This window comes from Alternaria ethzedia (assembly GCF_023757985.1).
Source record: "Alternaria ethzedia strain BMP 0044 chromosome Unknown scaffold_32, whole genome shotgun sequence".
NCBI classification, from domain to species: Eukaryota; Fungi; Ascomycota; class Dothideomycetes; order Pleosporales; family Pleosporaceae; genus Alternaria; species Alternaria ethzedia.
In genome coordinates this window covers 153,597-174,975 of record NW_026056225.1, presented here as the reverse complement: position 1 = coordinate 174,975, position 21,379 = coordinate 153,597, and the positions used below count along the sequence as shown (strand labels likewise).

Sequence of the window (21,379 nt, the reverse complement as noted above, 5' to 3'; positions counted from 1 at the left end):
CGCGTAAGAAGACGGAAGCCGGTACACTTCAGGTACAACCCACTGCTCTGGGTGCCTGTGCTCTATCGTTTGGCTCGCAAATCAGCGTGCATGACCGTACAGCGCGAAGATTTGTTACCGCAGCAGGCAGGATTCGCCGATTGCGAACGATGAACTGACTGCCTGAGCCCATGCATCAATATGCAGGCCTCGATTTCACCTTTGACTTGTGTAGCTGCACCGTTCTCGTTCCAGTAAGACAAAACCAATTGCATTTGGCGCCCAAGCGAGCTGTCGGCTGGGAGTTTCAGGTGGTCGTTGGCAGTCTGAGACAGAGACCTGAGCGCACACAGCAACAATGTCGCATTTATGCGGTCAAGAACGCTCTTGTCCGCTGCATATCTTTGTGCACAAAGTCGCGGTAGGAATCCTTGCATGCCGAGATGAACAATGCTTGTATGGATGTATAGTTGCAAACTTATAGATATATAACGGTACTGGATTAAGGTGAGGGGTAATGCACCCGAACGCACCGAAGAAGTAGCTCTGCCGGCTTTTGTTCGTAGCCATGGCGTCCACCATCGGAACTCACCGCAGTGGAGTTCCAAGACTGCCTTGACCAAGTGTAGACTGACCCTTACAGCAATCAGCGTGTTAAAAGACACACGGGTGATGCAATTTCAGGGGTTAGCACAAGCTGCGGGTGCTTGTACCCGGTATAGCTATTGAGCATACGTGAACGTTGCGGTTTACCCAAGTAGCGTAGCAGATGCAGTACGGTACGGAGTATGGTACGGATGTGATATTCGTGCGTCTAAGTGCATATGTGTAGCCAATCAATCGCCAAGGGGCTGTGGTGCTCTCTAAAGCATAGATGTGGTGAGAGCGACGCCCAAGTCCTACTTTTGCAAATCCAGGAGGTCCACCCAATGCAAGGAGATATAGACCCGTGTTGGTATCGTAAACCCAATAAGAGAAACAAAGAGAAACAAGACGTCTCAAGTGGGATGAGCCCGATGACAGCTCTAACAGTGAAATCGCCAAAAAGAAAGATATGGCCGTGAATGGAAGCAAGGAAACATGATACCAAAGAGTGATGCGCTATGATACAGGGTATATGCAAGCAAATGCGAAGAGATCGAAGAGTCGTTGCGCGCAATTAATTCTCCTCCATCAAGGCTTCTTGGTCGCCGGTTTCGCGCCAGTCGCGTGCGCGTTCGGATAGGCGCTTGACACCAGCAATGCGCTCTGCCCAGAGAGATTCCGAGGGCGAGCGGAAGGTGTACGCGCGCTGGGATGAGATGACACCGATTGCCTGCAACACGGCCTTTCGCGAATCCCTACCGAAGACAGCAGGGTGGTTGATCCACTCGAGACTGGACTCGAGTTCTGCGTCAAGCGCATACATGGTTCTGACATCAATGCCTGCTGCAGGAGTAAAGGGGCTATCCGCATGAGGCGAGGGCGTTCGCGCACGCAAGTCGCCACTGGTACTGTGCAATGTCGGTGATGCGGATCCAGTGCTGCCTGCTGCACTGGATGGTTCGTTGCGTCGGTGACCTGGAGGTGGAAGTGGTGGCAGACCTCCTTTTCCGAGTCCTTTTAGAATACTGCGCGTTTCCTTGAGAAGGTGGTGTGCGCGGTCGTGTTGCCCACGCGAAACAAGCGTCAATGCGCGTGTCAGCATGTCTGAGGTGAGCAATTCCATGCGTCGCTGCACGACGTGAGGATGAGGTGGGATGGGAGGTGTTGGTGGTCTTCCAGTCGGGCTCTTCTTTGGCCCTGACGGTAGCAGAGTGATGGCGAGTAACGACGGGCGTGGTAAATGTGACAAAGACCCTTCGCGTAGGATGTCACCGTACGTCAGGTCTGCCTGGATCAGCGGCACTTCTTCAACGCTGAGTGTGCGTGAGTCGTCCTGGTCGAGCGGTCCACCGAGAGCCTCAAGGCCAGACACAATCGACTCCCAAGGGTCCTGAGGAAGCTGTTCTGGTGAGCCGGTGTCTGGTGCAATGGCTAGTTGGACCAAAATGTCTCGCTTGTCGCCAAAACGCAGGTCACCCAACGCGGCTTCGGCGTCTCGTCCGGTAGCTCGTTTTGTAATCTGTAGGGCGCCGCTGATCTTGACAAACTTGGCAGGAGAGCCTTCGGGTAGTCGTAGCTTGAGTTTGACGTTTTGATGCGAGGTAGTCTGGAGGGAGCCGAGACAGCCAGCTGCACACTCACGCAGCATCATCCAGTCTTTGACGTACGTGTACGAAGCCTTGGTGCGGGTAGAAAGTTCAATCATGGTATCGGGCTTGTGTGTCAGTCCTAGACCGAAGGAGTGGATGGAGACCCTGGATTACGTGTTAGCAGTAGTTGCGCGGATTTGTGGGAGGAAGGGGCTACGGACTTGGCAGCCTCGGCGCGGGAGATGACAAAGTCGACGCTTTCAGCATCGGAGGTGGAGGAATCGCTGATGAGCAGGATGCTGGAGAGGGGGTTGCTGGACTTGCGCTGCATGAGCAGATCCATGGCGACATTGGCACCGTCGACGACATCTGCGCGCAGGCTCTTCTGGCCGACGGGGCGGATGGAATCGAGCACCTTGGGCCAGTCTCTCCACGCCTTGCTCGTCATGCCGACGATGGGGACACCACCGCCGCTGGAGCCGAAGGTGACGAGGCCCATGCGGTCGCGCTCGCCCAGGTTGTGGACCAGGAAGCGCAGGGTGTCGCGGAGCAGGTTGATCTTCAAGCCCTGCATGGAGGAGGATACGGGGATGACGACGACAATGTCGACGGGCACGTGGATCGAGGGCGGGGGGCGCGGCTCGGGCACGGCGGCGCGCGGGGCGCTGTACTCGGTCGGGGCGGTCATGGTGGACCTGGCGGCGCCGTAGGACGAGTTGATGGAGGAGAGGCGCTTGGGGCGGCGGTAGTCGTCGTCGTCGGGGCCCGAGTTGTCGTGGTCGTAGTCGGGCAGGCGGGCGGCGGTGGGGAAGTCGAGGCGGATGTCCATGAGGGCGCGGCGCCAGAGGTCGAGCTGGCTGCGGTCGTGGAACTGCAGGTGGAAGGCGGGCAGCTCGGCGACGGAGAGGCTGAGGGTCAGGACGAGGCTGTCGGGCGCGTGCTCGACGTGGTTGAGGTGCTTCTTGATGAGGATGGAGCCCTTGAGGGTGCACTTTGTCTTGGTGAGGGGCGGCGTCTTCTTCTCCTTGACGCAGATGAGCATCTCGGAGAAGAGGTAGCACTCGAGCTCCTGCCACGACTGGCGGTCCTTGCCGACGCGGATGTGGCCATGGAGGCGCAGCTTGCCGAAGCGCGAGAAGTCGAGGCCGTGCCAGTTGTCGACGCGGGCGTGCAGGTCTTCGGTCATGTCGTCGAGCAGCGCCGCCGGCTCGTACGGCGGCGCGGGCGACTTGGAGCGCTCGTAATCGCTCTCGGCCACGCTGGCGAGCGGCGGCAGCGGCGGCGGCGCTCGCGGCAGGTCGTCGGGGCTGGGCCGCCACTTGCCCTCGACCACCTCGACGGTGACGAGGCACGTCAGGCTTTGCTGCTGCCGCGACCGGCTCAGCGTGGGGAACTCGCTGCGGACGGTGACGGTGGGCGCAGGGATGGGGCTCCGCACGCCGCCGCGCGGGCTGCTGAGGCTCGTCTCCATGGACTGCACGTCGTAGTCGTGCCGCCGCCCATCGTGCGTCGCGGCATACTCGCTCGACGACGCGAGCCCCGTCGCGCCCGAGTCGCTGCGCCCGTGGGCCCGCGACTGCGCCTGTGACAGCGACAGCGACGCGCCCCGCTCGGAGCCGCGGTCGCGACTGTGGCTGCTGTCCCGCTGCCGTGTGTGTGTCGTGGGCGGGTATCGCGCCGACGCGTTGCTTCCGGTGCGCGACCGCCCGTGCTGCTGCTGGTGCTGGTGCTGGTGCTGCTGGTGCTCGTCGTGCGGCCGCTCAGCCTGGCTGTCCCACGGCGTGGGCGTGTTGGCTGCGCTGCGCTGGCTCTCGGCGTGTGGCGGCGACGCCTCGTGCTGCACCGAACGCACAATCGTCGACAGTTTCTCTGCGCGCACATCAGCCTGCCTGCCCGCCGCCGTCTGCGAGGGCTGCCTACCAAGGTCGAGCACGTTGCCCCCTCTGCTGCTGTCGAGCCCCAGCGTCGCATCGCACGTCGGGCAGTGCTGCGACTCGAACTCGCGGATGTACTCGTAGAAGCACGCCTCGTGCGACACATGGCCGCACGAGAGCTGCAGTATCCGCTCGCCCCGCAGCGTGTACTCGAGGTTCTCCTCACACACGCAGCACTCGCTGCCGATAAAGGTTCGTTCCCGTCGTGTCCGCGTCCGCTCCATGTCCATGACCCCGGCCATGCCTCTGCCCGAGCGAGGCGGCGGTTGCGAGCTGACCAGAGTCGCGTCCGATCGTTGTGTGTGCGACGTCAAGCCTTTCGTCGTGTGACTGCTGCGCGAGTGCGGACGGAGGCCTAGGAAAGACATGAGCGCCCGGAGCTCCACGACACGTCTCAATCGACCAACTCGACTCTCTTCTTGCCTCTCTTGTCCTGTGTGTCGTATCTGTCGCCCAGCTGCCGGAACAGGTAGAGATTCGTATCCAAAGCCTCCTTGGGTGTGCTGTGGGGTGGGTGAGGACGACGGCGTCCAGACAAACAAAGTTCAAAACCGTTCGACATGGAAGGGCCGGGGCTGGGGCGGGCCTCACTTTGGGATCGCCTCAAGCACGTTTCAGCATCCAGAGAGCACACGGAGCAGCGTTGAAGAGCCCGCGGGCTGGGTGGACCTTTAGGTTAGAGCCACCAGGTACCGGCAAGCTGCGTTAGCCGGGGTATTGTGCCCGACGCGATTCGAGCCGTCCAACACGGGCCTGTCTGCGAGGCACTGTGCACAAGGGGAGAATGCGATGCGCCGGCCCGTCAGCTTTCGTAATTCAAACAGCTGCAGCGTCGCCGCCCTTGGTCATCACCCACCATCGCGCAGCACGCCGTCTGGCTTCCATCACACCTGGCCTCCACTACCAGCCCCGACGACTGCAGCATCCCGTTTGCAGCCAAGACTAAGCAGCACCGATGCATGGCTGCACGCTGCACGCTGCACGTACGTCGCGCCATCCCTGCACGGGGGGCGTCGGAGGCACATGGGCCCCTGCCACGACCAACCGGACAGGGCTTGCGTGAATAGGGAGCCTTGGGAGCGACAGCCATGCGCCACCCCGTCAATCATTCGCCCTTACTTTACACGCGATTCAGTCCGTGAGTTGGCCCATGATGGCGGGCCAGAGACCGTTCGCATCGCAAATCCCCAACCTTGCGGTCCGTGACCATGTCGAGCCGAGTAGGGAGACAGCCCACATACCTGCTTGAGCGCTGGCGAGCTGAATCGAATTAGGAGACATGCAGCCTCAATACGTCAGGGGGAACACACATGACAAACGACGCTTCTCTTCCCTAATCTGACGGCCTTCCACCTCGTCCGCTATACCTACTTGTCTGTCCTGTATCTCCTAAATAGGGGACACGCTAGAAGCTCTGCTTGCCTCCTAAACCCATCGTCCACTATCCAGCGTCACGGATTCAGTACCGAGTCAGTCTCTTCCGTCAAGGTTTGCCTGCAGCTGGGATCTCTCGGAAACACACCACTTCTAGAAAGCTCCTGTGAATCCTGCCAGGAGCGACTCGCACAAGGGGAACCTTACAGGAACAACCCTTCTCCGCGTGTAATGCGCGGTTAGTCGTCTTCAGTCACGCAAGCGAGCGTCACACTATGTTCGCAGGCGTGTATCTGGAGCTTCTCTTGGCGACCAACTTGCACCGTCGTTGCGGACAGATTTGCAACTTGCTCCTGCCACCCGAACCCTGCACGACCGTCAGTCACAGTTGAGCCGTAGTCAACTTGGTGTATATTCCGGAGCAGCTTGTACAAATTCGCGTCGGACGCACGACGCTGTAGGCATAGCGGTCCCTGGATCTTCCGGCCCCAGGCGGGTCTTTGCGTAATCAGCACATGGCACGCACGTGGATGCTAGAACGTCATCATGAGTTTCCAAGATGCGGCATCTCCCAACTGTTCAACCAGCAACGTCCATCACACACATCAAACCCTCGGATCTACGGCAAGGCAAACTACCCCCATGCACAGCTCTGCACCAAAATGTTTTCGTACCAGGGTTTCACAAACGACCCTTTCTTTCATCCTCTTGCACAGAACAATACGCACATTCGTTACCGGATTGGCCACGCCAACTTCCGCGGTAGATTGCCAATACGTGTGCTCTAACTGCAGGCTCTGTACAGGCTATGCACAAGAATTTTTCGTCACTCGAATTTTCTCCGCCCTTACCAGTTGCAAAGTCTGCATCGCCCTGCCTTTTTAGCCGGCACATACTCGATCTCGCTTCTACGGAGCGCCGTGCGTACACGCGTACGTAAGTACTGACGACGTAAATGAAATCCATAACAATCTTTTGAACCAGCTCCACATATGCCCTGAAGATTCGCTGCATCAACGGATCATCTTGCAGTCACGTTTGACAATGGCTGTCAGTGTGCGCGGTGGATGCGAATAACAGCTGTGACCACCGTGACAGACGCCTCATGCCGCGAACCATTCGACTATCTGCCTTTACGACCTTTGTCGAACGCTGGTTGCCTGACCAGTGAGCTGTCATTGAGCTGTCATATCGTTAAGCCCCCTTTCGGAGCTGTTCATGTACGCATGCCCAATATTTTCTGCGCAATGGCAAGCTCAACATTGATTTGCTGGTAACTGCCTTCAATGCATTGAAGACTTGACCTCCTACATGCAGCATTAGATTCGCTTATTCAACACTATTACTCGCGGACGACAGCGAAGTCACTCCCTCTCATCTCTTTCCGCTATTGCTGTTATTAGACATATAAACGTGCAACAGTCGTTCTGCTGAACGAAAACACAGCAGTTCAATCGCTCCACAATCTCCGTTCCTCATCTTCTGTTGTCTTTCGGAGCGACCCTGCCCCACGGTCGACGTGTAGTGATGCGACTCATGGAGCTCACTAGTTTTGCGACGGTCTTAAACACCACACCACTACGGAAGCCACCTCGTCAAACTCAAGATTAACGGGCTTTTGCGCCGAGATTTAAGCGACAAGATTCTATGAATGGATTCTTGATGATCATGCTCGCTCCTTCCCGTCTCTCGCCTTGTTTTCCGACTCCACTACTTCTAGAAGATCCCCTTTTTCGGATGAATTCCTAGACAGCCATCTCATAGCGTCTTACAGCAAATTTGTCACACACCATAGCTCTCATGCGAGAAAGATGACGACACTGGAAGAGGATGAGAGTGGGGTACGTACTTGAAGCTATCCACTGTTACTGAAGACACCTATGGCGCCCGCATGAGCGGCCAGTGGGAGATCCGAATACGTGGTATAGTCTCAAGACAGCAGGGAAACTTACGACAGTATATAAAGTATGTGCCCGTCGTTTTCCATGTGCATTACCGGAATAACGTCGGTCGGAGGTGTGCATAATGTAGCTCGCATCGCCTGAGAGCCGCTACTAATACGCCTGGGTACCTTCCCCAGATCCTCCTGCAGCTTAGTTATTGACCGCATCCACAACATCGTCCACCCACACATAATGGTTCACGGCTCCGTTGCGAACGCCAATGCGTAGGTCATGTATCCGTGCAGCCTGGAACAACAAGTAAGCTAATGATGCCGACCACCTCAGTGCGGAGCGCGTAGATTTCAGCTAGTGCCCCATGTTGGTTCCCCTGCACCATTAGGTAGCTATTGGGTACACGTACTTGACGATCGTCCATGGCAATGGGCGGAACCTCTAGCTCGGCATGTGCTCGCGGAACCTGCTCCGCCTCGTTCGCCCGTCCCTGTCAAGGTTAGAAGCAACACCATCACACTTATGCCCAACGACCCTAACTGCACACTACGCATCAGGTGACGTACGCTGATACGGTCTACGGGTCCCTGTTTTGGTGTTTCAGCTCTACGTCAACAGGAGCTGACAATACACAGTACGATTGATTTGCATCAGATCAGATCTGGATGATCAGCACTGGAACGACGTCCGAGCTCTGCGATTGGCAGGCACGTCGTGTGCGCGCCATCAAAAAGGTTTCAGCCTACTGCTACATAAATACACTATTCACAGGACATATGCGGCATACATCGTAGTATCACACTTGATGCCCTTGGACCTACCTAGGCACGGAGCCAATGGCGTAATACCAGCTCATCCGATGAGTGACGATGGGAGCAATACCCTCAGCTGCCAAGGTGATGACGTTAGCGCTAGGCGAGAAGACATTCCACCAGCAAACTACACAGTGCATGCATCAAGAAAGCGACGAGCAGACCAGCCTCTTTGCTAAATATCGGTCTCGCTGTTTCTTTGTAACTCATGGGTGTGAACACGGGAACAGAAGCGCACCTGGGCTTGAGGCATTTATGCCGTCCCTTGACGGCGTTGCATGCTAACAAAGTGCTTGCTAGCCCCGGTACTTCTCTACCGTGTTCAACCCCTACCCATCTACAAAATATCGGCGCGCATTGATGCGGTCAAGCAAGGATCGGAAGCTGCAGATATATGCACACTCACGGCCAGTGCATCCAGATAAACTGTGAACTGGGCGATCGTCGGAGCCAATCGTTATGGGTGTCGCATTGAGCATAAAATGCAGGCGTTTGAATATGGCTTCTATGAGTCTTTCACAGTTTAACTTCCGTACAAATCGACATGGTCGCAGTAATAGACGCGTGCATACCCAAGATCGACGGTCGGATGCGTTTGCGCTATATAGATAGCCGACCCATGGAGCATACTCTAAAGCACCAGTTCGGTGCGTACTGGAAATAGCATCATCGTCGCGATATATTAGATTTTCCTTCCGATCGGACCAGCAAGTGAAACGGCCTAGGTCTTCAGCGCAGTAGGAAGCCGAACCACTCGGATGCTAGCCTGTCGATCTGAATCGTCGCATCGAGTGAACTCGGAGCACCCCATGGGCTGCTACTGGTATCACTTCGAACAAACGCGGACGATTTCCCGGTCGCATGCAGGGTCTACACAATACTCATGTACACATAAAACGAGCGGTAGATTGGCGAGCGCGATGCTGGGTCTAGAGCTAGGCTGAAGATTATATAAGCTGGTGAGTTATTACCCCATGCATGACGTTATTCCTGAGTAAACCCTCTCGAACGGAAGAGAAGATGGAGGGAACAGGCGGCTCGATCAGAACGGATGGTGGCCCCTACATCGCTAACCTATGGTATCACGATGCCTGGGGACACTCCCGGCAACAGCGAGATCTACTGTTCCTACACTCGTGAATCAAGCCAAGAGGTTATACCGCATTTCTGACTGCATTTAAATATTAAAGGTCGCACGTCTCGGACAAACATCATGTTCTCTACGACTCAATCCATCAACTTCCTGTCACATGACATGTAGCTAGAGTATCGACAGCGTGGTACGTACGATTCGCGACAGCTACCTAGGTGTAGGCTTTGATAAAGGCCTAATAATCATACGGGATGCGCACTGATACTTCTAGGCCATTGTTAAACAATGTACACGATCAGCTTTTCCAAATCCGATTACGTGAACATGTGTACTATTTATGAGTCTTCCCAAGAGAACTGTAGGTTTTACTTGCTCAATATTGCTTCTCTAGTACATCTATCATTTCGCAATGTCTTGAATCACTTCTTCAACTCGTACTCATTAAGATTCGGACATTTCCACGCTTCCTACACAACATTGCAACCCGTACAAGAAGAGGACCAAGGAAATTCCAAGGTACACTTGTACCACTACTTCTTCCCAGACACTCAGGGGTTCGCACTTGGCCCCAGCCTGTTATGACTCAGCAACCTACGCAAACTCTTCACCTCCGTAGTCACATCGACACGCCAACCTCGCGCCCAAGAACGGTCGAGAGGGTCAGTAGACCCTAGCAACTTCAACGTCTTAGGCGGTACCGGGCAAATGTCTTATTCGAAAGCCTAGAAAGCCGTTGCGCAACGTTGCGGCTCCCTCCGCCTCTACTTGCCAAGCCAGATGGAGCCGCAACCGTCGTGGTTTACGATGACGACGACTCGGACGTGAGATGGCAGTCGCCATGCTGGGGACTTCCGTCAGTGGGTGGATAATCGAACGGGAGATGGCATTTGCCATAAACGTCTCTCCATGACTTGCTGTAACGAAGATCCTTATTCCCTTTTCGTGTCGATCTCGCCTATACTTTCTAGTGATGACATACAGACGGGGCGGCAGTACGGCCTCTTGACCCGTTCGGCTCGAGGAGGACTGCGTATATTCCTGCTCGCAATGCAATACGGGTACAAGACTACGAATAGAAGAGTATGCGATTCGGTCATAACAAACAGAAAGCGATTGCACGACCACACACCTTTTGGAAATCTATGTGTCTTGTGCGAGGTTGCCATATTGTCTCACTGTGGTGGACGCAGATGCGTTGATCATCATGGGGGAGGGGCGTAGGGCAATCGCAATGAAGCAGCCGAAGATCGCAATCCGCAGCACAGTTGGGCAGAGGAAGAAGGTTTACCCTTGGAAGACGCGCATTCGTGTCCATGGAGACTGATCAGCAAAGGACCCGCAGGCTAAGCGGTCAAAGCTTGTCCGGGTATGCACCGCCTCATGGCCCTGCGTGTCTTGCAAAAACCCGAAGGCTTGAGTGTGGCTCAAGACCATTCAGGAGAGGCTCTGCACCAAAGTGAAAGTTGGGGTAAATACGTGAGAATGTGAATTGAGGATAGGTATAGGAGACAATTCCCTGCAGACGCTGACAAACAAGCCGGGCGACTCGGGTTACAAGCAACCGAATCCGGGGTACAAAGACACGACACGCCAAGTAGGTCAAACTGTGCCGTCACTCGTCGACATCAACTCTCAGCCGTGCTACCGTCGCAATACATGTAGTCATTCCACCTCGCAACTTCAGAGGCTTACTTCTGCATCATGAGCTGGACGAACTCGTTGTCTGGATTGTGTTAGAGCGACACGTGTGATGGCAGCAAACAGGACGTACAGTCAATTCGGCCGTCGCCGTCCTGGTCGGCCTCCCGGATCATCTCGTCAACCTCGTCATCGGTCAATTTCTCGCCGATAGAAGTCATGACGTGGCGCAGCTCGGCGGCGGAGATGAAGCCGTTGTTGTCGCGGTCGAAGACCTTGAAGGCCTCCCGGATCTCCTCCTCGGAGTCGGTGTCCTTCATCTTGCGGGCCATCATGGTCAGGAATTCTGCACGAGGTTAGAGCGGGCGTGTGGCAGAAGTGGGAGGGAGAGGTGCCTGGGAAGTCAATGGTGCCGTTGTTGTCGGCATCCACCTCGTTGATCATGTCCTGGAGCTCAGACTCGCTGGGATTTTGGCCGAGCGAGCGCATGACGGTGCCCAGCTCCTTGGTGGTGATTTGGCCTGTGAGGCATCATCGTCAGCGGGGTCAAACTCGGGTGTCTAGTGCGGAGTGCGGTTGCGTGGGCAGGAACGAGGGCGCTCCCAGGGGGGCAAGGTGTGGGTGGTGCAGGCGACGGAGAGTACTGACCATCGCCGTCCTTGTCCTGCATCGCAAGGTGGTTAGCTGGTGTTGGTGGGCAGGCAGGGCTGGGCGGCCACTTACAAACAGAGAGAAGGCCTCCTTGAACTCGGAGACCTGCTCCTCGGTGAGAGAATCGGCCTAGAGGGCAGTGTTAGCAATGCGCCGGGCTGGGGGCGGGCGTGCGGTCGTCGTGTTTTGCAGGGCGGGGTATGTGCGAGGGCGCGCGGGCGGGGCGGGGCTACACACCATGTTGTCTCTGGGTGGTGGGTGGTGGGTGCGAGGGTGAAGGGTGCTGGGCTGCTGGGCGACGATGGGCTGGGGCGGTGGATAGAGCAGAGGCGCAGGTGTGGTGTGAAGGAGGGTCCCGTAGTGTTTGCGGCTGGGCAAGATGGGCTGGAGTGGAGCAGGCTGTCAGACGGCCGTCTGTTGGGGAGCTGGCCTAGCGTCGCCCAGAGCGGGAAGGCGGCTCCCTCGCCGGCGCACCGCACCTCAGCCGCCGACACGCCTGCGAAGCGGCCGTCACTCACAGTCTGGCCGTCCTCTCAGGCTGACCCTCGCCAGCCCAGCATGTGGCGGGACCGAACCAACCTCTTCATATCCTACCGCCAGTCCTACGCCCACCACCCCCAGCAGAAGACGCGCCATGCCCGCCCGCGCTCCAATGGCCTGGGCGACAGCACGCGCGTGTCCGAGGAGCGCCAGGGCCTCATGTCCAGCGGCGCCTACCACGACGACGGCGACGCCGTGATTGAGATGGACCTGCTGCCTCCGCGCTGGCTCGACGTGCAGGACGAAATCACCCAGCACCTCGCCGACATCGCCACGCAGACACGCAAGCTCGACCAGCTGCACCAGAAGCACGTGCTGCCTGGCTTCGATGACGAAGACGTCAAGAGGCGCGAGGAGCGCGACATTGAGCATCTCACCCAGGCCATCACGCGCCTCTTCCAAAAGTGCCAGCAAGCCCTCAAGCGCATCGACGCCATGGTCCGCGACGCAAAACAGCAGGGCAGCATCGCCCAGGGCGAAGACGTCATGGCCCAGAACCTCAAAATCGCACTGGCAACCCGCGTCGGCCATGTCAGTGCCATGTTCCGCAAGAAGCAGGCTGCCTACCTCAAGAGTGAGACAACCCCCGCCTCGCAGCCCTGGCTATGCTAACAGTCTGTCGAGAACTACGCGACCTTGGCGGCTTCACCTCGCCCTTCCGCGTTGCAACACCCGTCCAAAACCCCTACAACGACCCTGCCTTGCAAGAGTCGGACGCCGATCGCTCCTTCTCCCAGTCCACTCTCCTCCAGACAAAGCAACAGCGCATGCGCCACGACCCCAATCAAGCAATCATTGCTCAGCGCGAGCGCGAAATCGAAGACATCGCCCAAGGCATCATCGAGCTAGCAAACATCTTCCAAGAGCTGCAGACCATGGTCATCGATCAGGGCAGCATGCTCGATCGCATAGATTACAATGTAGAGAACATGTCGCGAGACGTCAAAGAAGCCGACAAGGAGCTCAACGTCGCCTCTGGATACCAGAAGCGCACCATCAAGAGGAAGATTATGCTACTGCTAGCCATCTTGATCGCAGCTGTTTTCATACTACTGTCGCTCAAATTGGGCAGGAAAGGAGCAAATAATACGCCCGCCGCTCCACAAGTACCTGACGTTCCGCCCGCCATGGCCATGGCAATGGGATACAGACGACAATCAACAAGCACGCGCACAAGTCGCATATGGCATCGCAGGAGGCGGCGCTTGTGGCAGGGGACGAGAAGCGACCCACTAGATAAATACATGTCAAGCTGAGCTCTCCCATATACTATTTCCAATCATCTTCTCACTTCACATCAGACTACACGCTCAACAGCTACCTCTACTTCCAAGTAATCAGGCATCAGATTTGCTGCAGGATAGAGTGCAGCGGTGGGCGAGGGCGGCGTAAGCATCGCTATCGGGGTGGCGCAGGCGGGTGCAACGGTGAGCCCCACAGCTGCATGGGCGTTGGGTCAGAACCAGACTGCGGTTTAGGCACCACCATGTCAGACTGCACAATGCAAGGCCCCATAGTCTCAGAACTCAAAAGTGTAAGTCGCGTAGATTCAACTCGGTGCGTGTTGCGAGAGTGGACGTAAATAGCCAATAATGGTGGTACCTCGGCTCGGTTGCTCTTCTACGCCAAGGTCGTGAATTCAACTCGTGCTATTAAACGTGCATTCCTGGGAAGGACTTTTATATCATTACCAATTGACGTCTCTGTGTTCTCTGGCTCAGCTGATGAAGCAACCTGCTCGCTCTATGGCCGTATCATTTCTAGCAAATCGTACGTGAATTACGAGGAAGCGTGTTCTTTCGAGGCTGTGTTTCGAAGACCTGCTCTAGAGAAGGTCGTCGCGTCGTTGACAATTAGCTAACAAGACGCAATGTAGTATACATCTCTGCCTAGGTGTCTATATACCTCATCATACCAGCTTCCTTGTTCACACGCAGCAATGGAGCCATCAAGCTCTCCACCCGTTGCAGACATGGTAACACCGCTATCCGATTTTCAAAAGATAGGTCACAACACATATCTCTGGACATCATCATCATACCTATCCCAACTCGCAGAGCAAACTCCACTCATCCTACTCTTCACTTGGAACGCTGCGGCCGCAAAGCACATCGCCAAATACACACTTGCCTACCAGAAGCTTTTCCCAACATCCCGCATCCTGCTGGTACGATGCTTCACCCCAGACATGTTCCGCCGTACCTCGTCCTACGCCACTTTGCTCGAGCCAACAACAGATCTTGTAGCCGAACATACCGCTTCAGGAGGACGCATCCTTGTCCATAGTTTCTCAAACGGCGGCGGGAATCAAGTCAATGAATTTGCAAAAGCATGGAAGAAGAAGTATGGAACAGTGCTACCAATGCAAGCACAGATTCTCGATTCCAGTCCGACCAAAGGCCCGTGGATGCAGAGCCATGCAGCCATTTCCGCGTCCCTTCCCAGAAACACGTTTTGGGGTTGGTTTGGTGGGGCGCTGGTTCATCTTCTCCTTGTCCTCACATTTATTGCAGACAAGACTACGGGAAGGGAGAATATGATGGTAGTTCTCTGCCGAGAACTGAACGATGAATCGGTGTTTGATACCAATGTACCGCGTCTGTATTTGTATAGTCGTTCGGATACGATGGTTCGGTTTGAGGAGGCAGATGAGCACGCTGATCTTGCCAAGGCAAAGGGATGGGATGTGACAAAGGTGCAGTTTGAGAAAAGTCCGCACTGTGGTCATATCAGGGAGGACGAGAACAAATATTGGGCAGCGGTTATGGAAGCTTGGAAGAAGGGGCCGAAGAGTGGTAACATGTCTACTTGATCTAGATACCAGCGTAACGCAGTCCTCATCTTCCTTGTGTTTATTCTAAGCGGAATCTGGTATGTTGCGTCTTGGTACGTCTACAATCGAGCTGCCACCAGACTCAGATATATGTTCCACAGTAAACCGCAGAAGCTGAGGAAGACAATACGACGCTCGACAGGGATGAAGGTGGTGCTAAAGAAGTTGGCAATCGGCCAGACCTTGTACGAATCGAAGATGAGACCGAAGAGCTCCTGTTTTAAGTATTAGCACTGCACACAGCAGCCCTTCGGCAGAGGGCCTACTTACGTTTCTGAAGTCCTGCCCAATCATCGCAACTGTCTTGCCCTTCATGAGACCAATCAGAATCAGGAACATTGACTGGTTCAGTAGCGCGCCCATGGTTATGCACTGTATCTCGCGAGTAAGCTTTAATCCGTCACCACAATTGGAGCATAGGCCACTCACGTCCGTAAACCACTTCTTGAAAATATTCCACCAGTTCCTCACTCTAACCTCTTCTTCCACAATGCCCTTTCCTTCTCCATCACCTCTCAGCATTATGCCCTTCTCCTCTTCACCTTCGCCTACAGCCCTTGTTTGCTTGACGGTCTTCCAGCCCGGAAACGCGCGCTCGAGCCAATTCTGCCAGTGGTAGTTGATGGGCGCGGTGAGTACGACCATGATGGCGAACTGGGTAAAGAGGACGCGGTCGAAGACGAAGGGCTTAGATTCGTTCCATGCTTTGAGGCGTTGCGCGATGACGTTGCTGCATGAGTCTATGGCGAGAGCGGAAAGACAGGCTACCGCGATGGGAGGTAGCTTCATCGTGGCGAAGAAGGTATCTTGGAACGCGAGGAAAGCCGGCGGAGAGTCGCTGTCTAGGTAGTTGATGAGGATGGTGGGGATCAGGTCGCAGGACCGATTGCGAGATGCAGATCAGCGAGGCCAAGTAAGCATCGCAGTACGCGGGCGTTTCGGCGAGGCGGTCACGGACGGTTTCGTAGCAGGGTGGTTGTAGTGGTGGAAAACCAACAAAAGTCAATCGGAGTGCGGCATGGCCATCTGCTTCGGCTGCGCCGTTGCAATGCCACTCCACATTGGTTGGTGTTGCTACCTACTGCGCTTGTCGGGGCATTGGCGCTTGAATCAGACGGTGGCTTGATACGCGTCACAAATGACTCGGCAGCACGCTTATCGCTCTCTCAGCCTTTACGAGGCCTTTGCCGCGGTTTTGTCACTTACTTAACTTCTCGATTTCCTGGTAGGAGAGGACCTGGAGCTTCATACCTCCCAATATTAAGCCGCGCACGAGTGGCCGAGTTGTGGCAGCAGCCCACGGAGCCCTGGACAGGCTGCTTCTTGACAAATTTTGGTGGCGTACACGCTGCACACCTATGACAACGCTCGGCCGAACAGGAGGCACATGAAATCTGCAGAGATCGTAAATGAGGCAGGACAACATAAGCCAACAGTTTTGGAATAAGGAGCCGAGATGAATTGGAATACCTAACACATCTCGCCTTTTACGCTTGATAGGTTAAGCAAATACCAGACATTAACGAGTTCATGATCGCATCCAGAGTAGCCTCATGCAGTCCCTGAATCTATTGCAATCTCTAAAGCAATGGGCCGTTATGAATTACAGGCTGTGATAGACAATATTGTGTATGGGGTGACAACAAGCTGTTGATGTGTAATTGAGTCTGTATCTACACACGCCCGCATGCCCCGCAAAAAAATCGCAATGTGAGAGAATACACTCCAGGCTAAAAGCTTGTCTTGTCCAATAAAACCAAAAGAAGAATTAACAGATAGAGCGAACTATGCAGAGAGCTACTTGCAAGCACAACCTGTTGCATGTATACCTTCTTGACTCGAATCTTGGCGTAAGTAGCCAGGGTTCAACAATAGTTTGTATATAGATCGCAAGGGGAAGACCTGAAATGTATGAATAAAGTAGAAGACATCAAGTCTGTTCAAGAACCCAAATCACATGCAATTTAGGCTTCCAAGCAGTAACTAAATAGCCACGTGTCAGAGCAAGAACGCGATTGCGTAGAATCCAAATAGTACTCCGAAACCGAAACTCTTTTCAACCCGCAACGTAATCTCATATTACTCTACTGTTTCTTTTTCTTCTCGTTTCTGTTGGTGTTCACTCGTGGCACTCCCCGGCTAGAACCGTGCGCATGGAACAAGCCGACCAAACTCCGTTTAAATCCACCAACGATGACATAGCGCTATACATCATCATTGCTCAGATAACGTCACCGCATAACCAGCTCACCAGTTAACATGCTAAACAGATCTGTAGTCACGTTCGAAAACAAAGCGTAATGTGGGGTTCGATCTGTGTGCATGAACTGGAGATCTACCGAGGCTCAGTAATCGAAGGTGGGTAGACGGCATCGGCGAGCGTGTTGCGCCGTCGTACACCGGTGCTGTCTCTTCTTTCGTTAGTTAGGTACAAGCCATCGTTTTTGCCTCACATCTGTGTCTGTACTCTGCTCCCAAGAAACAACATCTTTCAAGAATTACCACCATCATGTCAAACAAAGCAGCATGGATCCCAGAAGCAAAGGGCCAGCTCCAGGTCAAGGAAGCTCCCATGCCAAAGGCAGGCAAGGGCGAGGTTGTTATTAAGAACCACGCCGTTGCCGTTAACCCCGTAGATTGTGAGTATCTGCATTTTCTAGTAGGAATGAGTTTGCTAATTAGAGCAGGGAAAATCCAGGACTACGGCATCTTCCTGCAAAAGTATCCCAACGTCTGTGGTACTGACGTCGCTGGTGAGGTGCACGAAGTTGGCGAGGGCGTTACACACGTTACCAAGGGCGACCGGGTGCTAGGGTTCGTCTTCCGCCTTCAACCTTGAGAGCTTCCGCGGGGCTGTGAACTAACAGCATGGTACAGACACGCGTTCTCACTCGTGACTAACGACCCCGCGCACGGTGGATTTCAGCTCTACACTGCTTGCAACGCGCTCGTCGTATCGAAGATTCCATCGCACATGACGTTCGCCGAGGCCTCGGTGCTACCTCTTGCCGTCTCCACTGCCGCCGCATGCCTCTTCAAGAAGGAGACCCTCGCGTTACCCTTGCCATCCTCCAACCCCTCTTCTACGGGCAAATCAGTGTTGGTATGGGGCGGCTCGAGCAGCGTTGGAGCGACTGCAATTCAGCTAGCCGCGGGTGCCGGTGTAAAGGTCGTCAGCGTAGCGAGCAAGCACAACCTAGAGAAGCTCAAAGGCCTGGGCGCAACAGCAGCCTTTGACTACAAGGACCCCAAGGTCGCCCACGACATCATCGCTGCTCTCGAAGGCACGGAATTTGCGGGTGTTTGTGACGCCATTGGTACACCGGATGCTGCGGCTGCCTGGGCACCAGTATACGAGAAGCTCGGTGGACGTTATGGCTCTGTGCTGCCTGATGCAGAGGGCCTTCCAAAAGGTATCGAGGGCACAAGCGTCTTCGGTCCAAGTGTAGCGCTGGCGGACAAGTACGTCGGTGACGTTGTCTGGGCTCGGTGGGTGCCAGAGGCGCTGGAAAGGGGTACACTAAAAGCTGTGTAAGTATCTATGTACCAAGTGCGTGTGAGGCATACACTGACTTCGTGCACGTACCTTTAGCCCAGAACCACTGGTAGTTGGAAAGGGACTCGACGCTGTGGCGGAGGGCTACAAGAAGCAGAAGGAGGGTGTCAGCTTTCGCAAGGTTGTGATTGAGTTGTGAGCCCTATCGGAACACTAGCCCACACAACGAACATGTGATAACAACATGTCGAAACTGACGCGGGGCATAGCTCTGAGTGATTGTGTCCAGGCAGTTCCTCTAGAAGCCACGTCCGGCATTACAAGCACATGCATGCGCTGAACATCAACAAGTTTCTGCGGCCCCGGCGAAACATAACCCCGGTCGGGTCCACTTAAAAGTTTTTAGCTTCCTGCACTCTGCTTCAGTTCACGTGCTTCTTGTTCTTCTTCTTCTGCAGCTGCAAGCGTATCCAGCGCTCGCCCCTGTGTCGCATGCTCATTGACACCAGTTTCTCTGCTTTGAGCACTTGCTCTTGTAAGTACTACTGCTCTCCCAACTTCCCATCCCTGCACCATGATGAAAAGCATTCCACATTCGCAGTTTCCACGCTAGCCATCAATCGAACCTACTTTAGATGGTCAATGAGCGCGAATACCTTCCTTGGATGTCTGATTTGCATTTCAACCTCACATTACACTTCTGCTTGTTTTCGACAGCTTTCGCTGACTCTTAACAGGCCACCTAGACTCCGCCATCGTTTAGCATTCATGCTGCTATGACCAACATGTATGCAGCTCTGTACGTTACCCAATTAGCAGTGCTCACTACACGATCGTACATAGTTGGAGTTTTGACTAGTTCATTCAATACTCATATACAATTAACACCAAGAATACCTATACTTTGCCACTTTCTCTTGATGGTGTTCCACCATACTAATGCACATTGTCTGCCAGAGCTTCGTTCCATCTTTGCTGGGGTATAACAGTTGCTTCGCACTACAAGCTCGATCGCTTAGAGCATGAAGAAGGTGAACAGACCCGTCATACCCGCGAACACAGCGCTGCCAGCGAGATGGGACGCAGCACCTGTTGCTGAAGAAGGTGAAGGTGACTCGGATGTTGAAGTACCGTTTTCGTTGAGCTTACCACCAGTGCCGGCGGTTGATGTAGGCGATACGTTTTCGGTGGCCTTCTCAGAAGCGTTCTTGAATGCATCAAGAGTGTTGGGACCAGACGCCCTAGACAATGTCAGTGAAAGCAAGCGACTACAAGATAAGCGGAAAACTTACGGGGGGTTGATAACACCGACCATGCCATTCTGGCAATGCATGCCCTGAGAGCAGTAAAACCAGACGGGAGCTGAAGCATTCTTGACCTCATAGGTGAAGGTTGTGCTGGCGACGCTCTCCATATCAGATGTCGGAACAAAACCGGAGAAGAAGCCACCGTCCATAGGCTTTAAATTTGGACGTACGAAGTCAGTGTATGTCCCACACGCAGTTCGTATATGGAGAATCTTACCTGGCAAGGGTTGGCGAAGGTAGCCTGAGCGACGGAGTGGTTCTTGGGCCAGAACGAGAAGGTGACAGTGTCGCCCTCAGCGGCCTTGAGGCTGTCTGGCTTGAAGACAAGATCGCCAGCCTTGTTACCGACAATGACCTTGTGATCCATTGCGAAGGTAGCGCTGGCCATGGCCGAAGCAGCGAAGATGGTTGAGAAATGCATTATGGTTTGTTTGTTGGTAAAGAGACTAGCTCGTTTGGGAGTTAAGAAAATGCGGGTAGAAACGAAGGTTGTCTTGGTGTGTAATTGGTAGTGAGAAGAGAAGAACGTGGACCTGCCTGCCGAGCCAAATGAGCACATTTGCGTCCATTATATAGTATATAGAGAAACAGTTGCCGCCTGTTGAGCGGATCAATCGGTATACGCATGCCATGCCATAACACCTTCGAGACTTCAGGCGTCGCGAAGGCACGCTTTCTTGACGCCTGAACGCTTGAAGCGAGATCTGGGGAAACAGGGCGGTCAACGTGTCACAATGCAGAGGTCTGCTACTGGCTATGTTTGCCATGGGCGCCTGTATTGAGCCACTTGCCGCTCGGGTATGGCTGTTTCGAGCCTGAGGCCGATCCTGTGGCTGTCCAGGAGCTAAGACCAGACCCTTATTTCCATGGCAAATGCGTTTCTGGCCAAGGGATGAAACTCGCTGTTGGTCGTTGATGGAACGCGAGATGTTTTGGAGAGCGTGCACGGAAGTCGTGCGCTATTTCCGCCCTGTCATCTCACCCGTGACATGCGTGGATCCATAGCGACTGCCGTGACAGTGGACACCTACCATCGCGATATCTGGAGCGTAGGTAGCTAACAAGCCGTTGGCTCCGCTTTGAGAAATTCTCCGTCACCCGAAAGACTAGCGCAACAAGCAACAACGTCAACAGCTTCCAGTGCTGCACTCGGCGCTGCCACACATTTTCCGAACGGCCAGATCTCATGACATACCACCGAGTTTCCTCGGCACCTTCCTCCGTTGCGCAAAGCGTGGCGACCGTTCCAAGGCTCTATCTGCACGTGGTTGCTTCGTGCCTTCGGAAGTCAAAGCGTCCACGGGCCTGGTATACCGAATGAACCGACGCTTTGTTCCGCGGCTGTGTTCCAAGGTCAAGGCTCCGCCCTCACGAGATCGCAGCTCCCAGGGAGAACATTCTGGTCGAACTTCAATCGGACAACGCTACGGTTGTATCTCGTGTCGTGAATGCCGAAATGGGGGTCTGCATGGGCGGTGAATCGACGCTTCCAAGGTTCATCTGCTGACCAAGGTAATCGTTGCTGGTGTGAGCGCTACCCTAACGGACAGCTAACTCGACGACGTCCTCCCCTGAGCAACAACAATTACTGCATCGTGTGTGACGCTCTGACGGTGGTAGTCAGATTCCGTGTTCGTCGACGTGGCTTTGGCT

At 54.7% G+C, this 21,379-nt stretch overlaps 7 protein-coding genes across 7 annotated transcripts; 3 read left to right on the top strand and 4 right to left on the bottom strand.

The window, feature by feature from the left end:
• Positions 1–1,138: 1,138 nt before the first annotated feature.
• Positions 1,139–4,329, bottom strand: J4E87_009140 (uncharacterized protein; the record flags this gene model as incomplete). Its single annotated transcript, XM_049380720.1, is given in 3 exon segments — positions 1,139–2,318; positions 2,375–4,305; positions 4,321–4,329. 3 exon segments carry the CDS (start codon positions 4,327–4,329, stop codon positions 1,139–1,141), a joined length of 3,120 nt encoding a protein of 1,039 aa, XP_049229564.1.
• A 6,620-nt stretch (positions 4,330–10,949) lies between these two features.
• Positions 10,950–11,790, bottom strand: J4E87_009139 (calmodulin; the record flags this gene model as incomplete). Its single annotated transcript, XM_049380719.1, has 6 exons — positions 10,950–10,984; positions 11,033–11,245; positions 11,295–11,420; positions 11,548–11,563; positions 11,623–11,679; positions 11,788–11,790. The coding sequence occupies 6 exons, from the start codon at positions 11,788–11,790 to the stop codon at positions 10,950–10,952; spliced, it is 450 nt and encodes a 149-aa protein (XP_049229563.1).
• Positions 11,791–12,108: 318 nt separating this feature from the next.
• J4E87_009138 (uncharacterized protein) lies at positions 12,109–13,346 on the top strand (the record flags this gene model as incomplete). Its single annotated transcript, XM_049380718.1, has 2 exons — positions 12,109–12,664; positions 12,715–13,346. 2 exons carry the CDS (start codon positions 12,109–12,111, stop codon positions 13,344–13,346), a joined length of 1,188 nt encoding a protein of 395 aa, XP_049229562.1.
• A 683-nt stretch (positions 13,347–14,029) lies between these two features.
• On the top strand, positions 14,030–14,902 carry J4E87_009137 (uncharacterized protein; the record flags this gene model as incomplete). The annotated part of the gene is made up of 1 exon (XM_049380717.1): positions 14,030–14,902. The coding sequence occupies one exon, from the start codon at positions 14,030–14,032 to the stop codon at positions 14,900–14,902; it is 873 nt and encodes a 290-aa protein (XP_049229561.1).
• An 80-nt stretch (positions 14,903–14,982) lies between these two features.
• On the bottom strand, positions 14,983–15,712 carry J4E87_009136 (uncharacterized protein; the record flags this gene model as incomplete). The annotated part of the gene is made up of 3 exons (XM_049380716.1): positions 14,983–15,138; positions 15,194–15,295; positions 15,353–15,712. The coding sequence occupies 3 exons, from the start codon at positions 15,710–15,712 to the stop codon at positions 14,983–14,985; spliced, it is 618 nt and encodes a 205-aa protein (XP_049229560.1).
• Positions 15,713–17,432: 1,720 nt separating this feature from the next.
• J4E87_009135 (uncharacterized protein) lies at positions 17,433–18,618 on the top strand (the record flags this gene model as incomplete). Its single annotated transcript, XM_049380715.1, has 4 exons — positions 17,433–17,562; positions 17,611–17,737; positions 17,801–18,454; positions 18,516–18,618. The coding sequence occupies 4 exons, from the start codon at positions 17,433–17,435 to the stop codon at positions 18,616–18,618; spliced, it is 1,014 nt and encodes a 337-aa protein (XP_049229559.1).
• An 816-nt stretch (positions 18,619–19,434) lies between these two features.
• Positions 19,435–20,147, bottom strand: J4E87_009134 (uncharacterized protein; the record flags this gene model as incomplete). Its single annotated transcript, XM_049380714.1, has 3 exons — positions 19,435–19,660; positions 19,712–19,878; positions 19,944–20,147. The coding sequence occupies 3 exons, from the start codon at positions 20,145–20,147 to the stop codon at positions 19,435–19,437; spliced, it is 597 nt and encodes a 198-aa protein (XP_049229558.1).
• Positions 20,148–21,379: the final 1,232 nt, after the last annotated feature.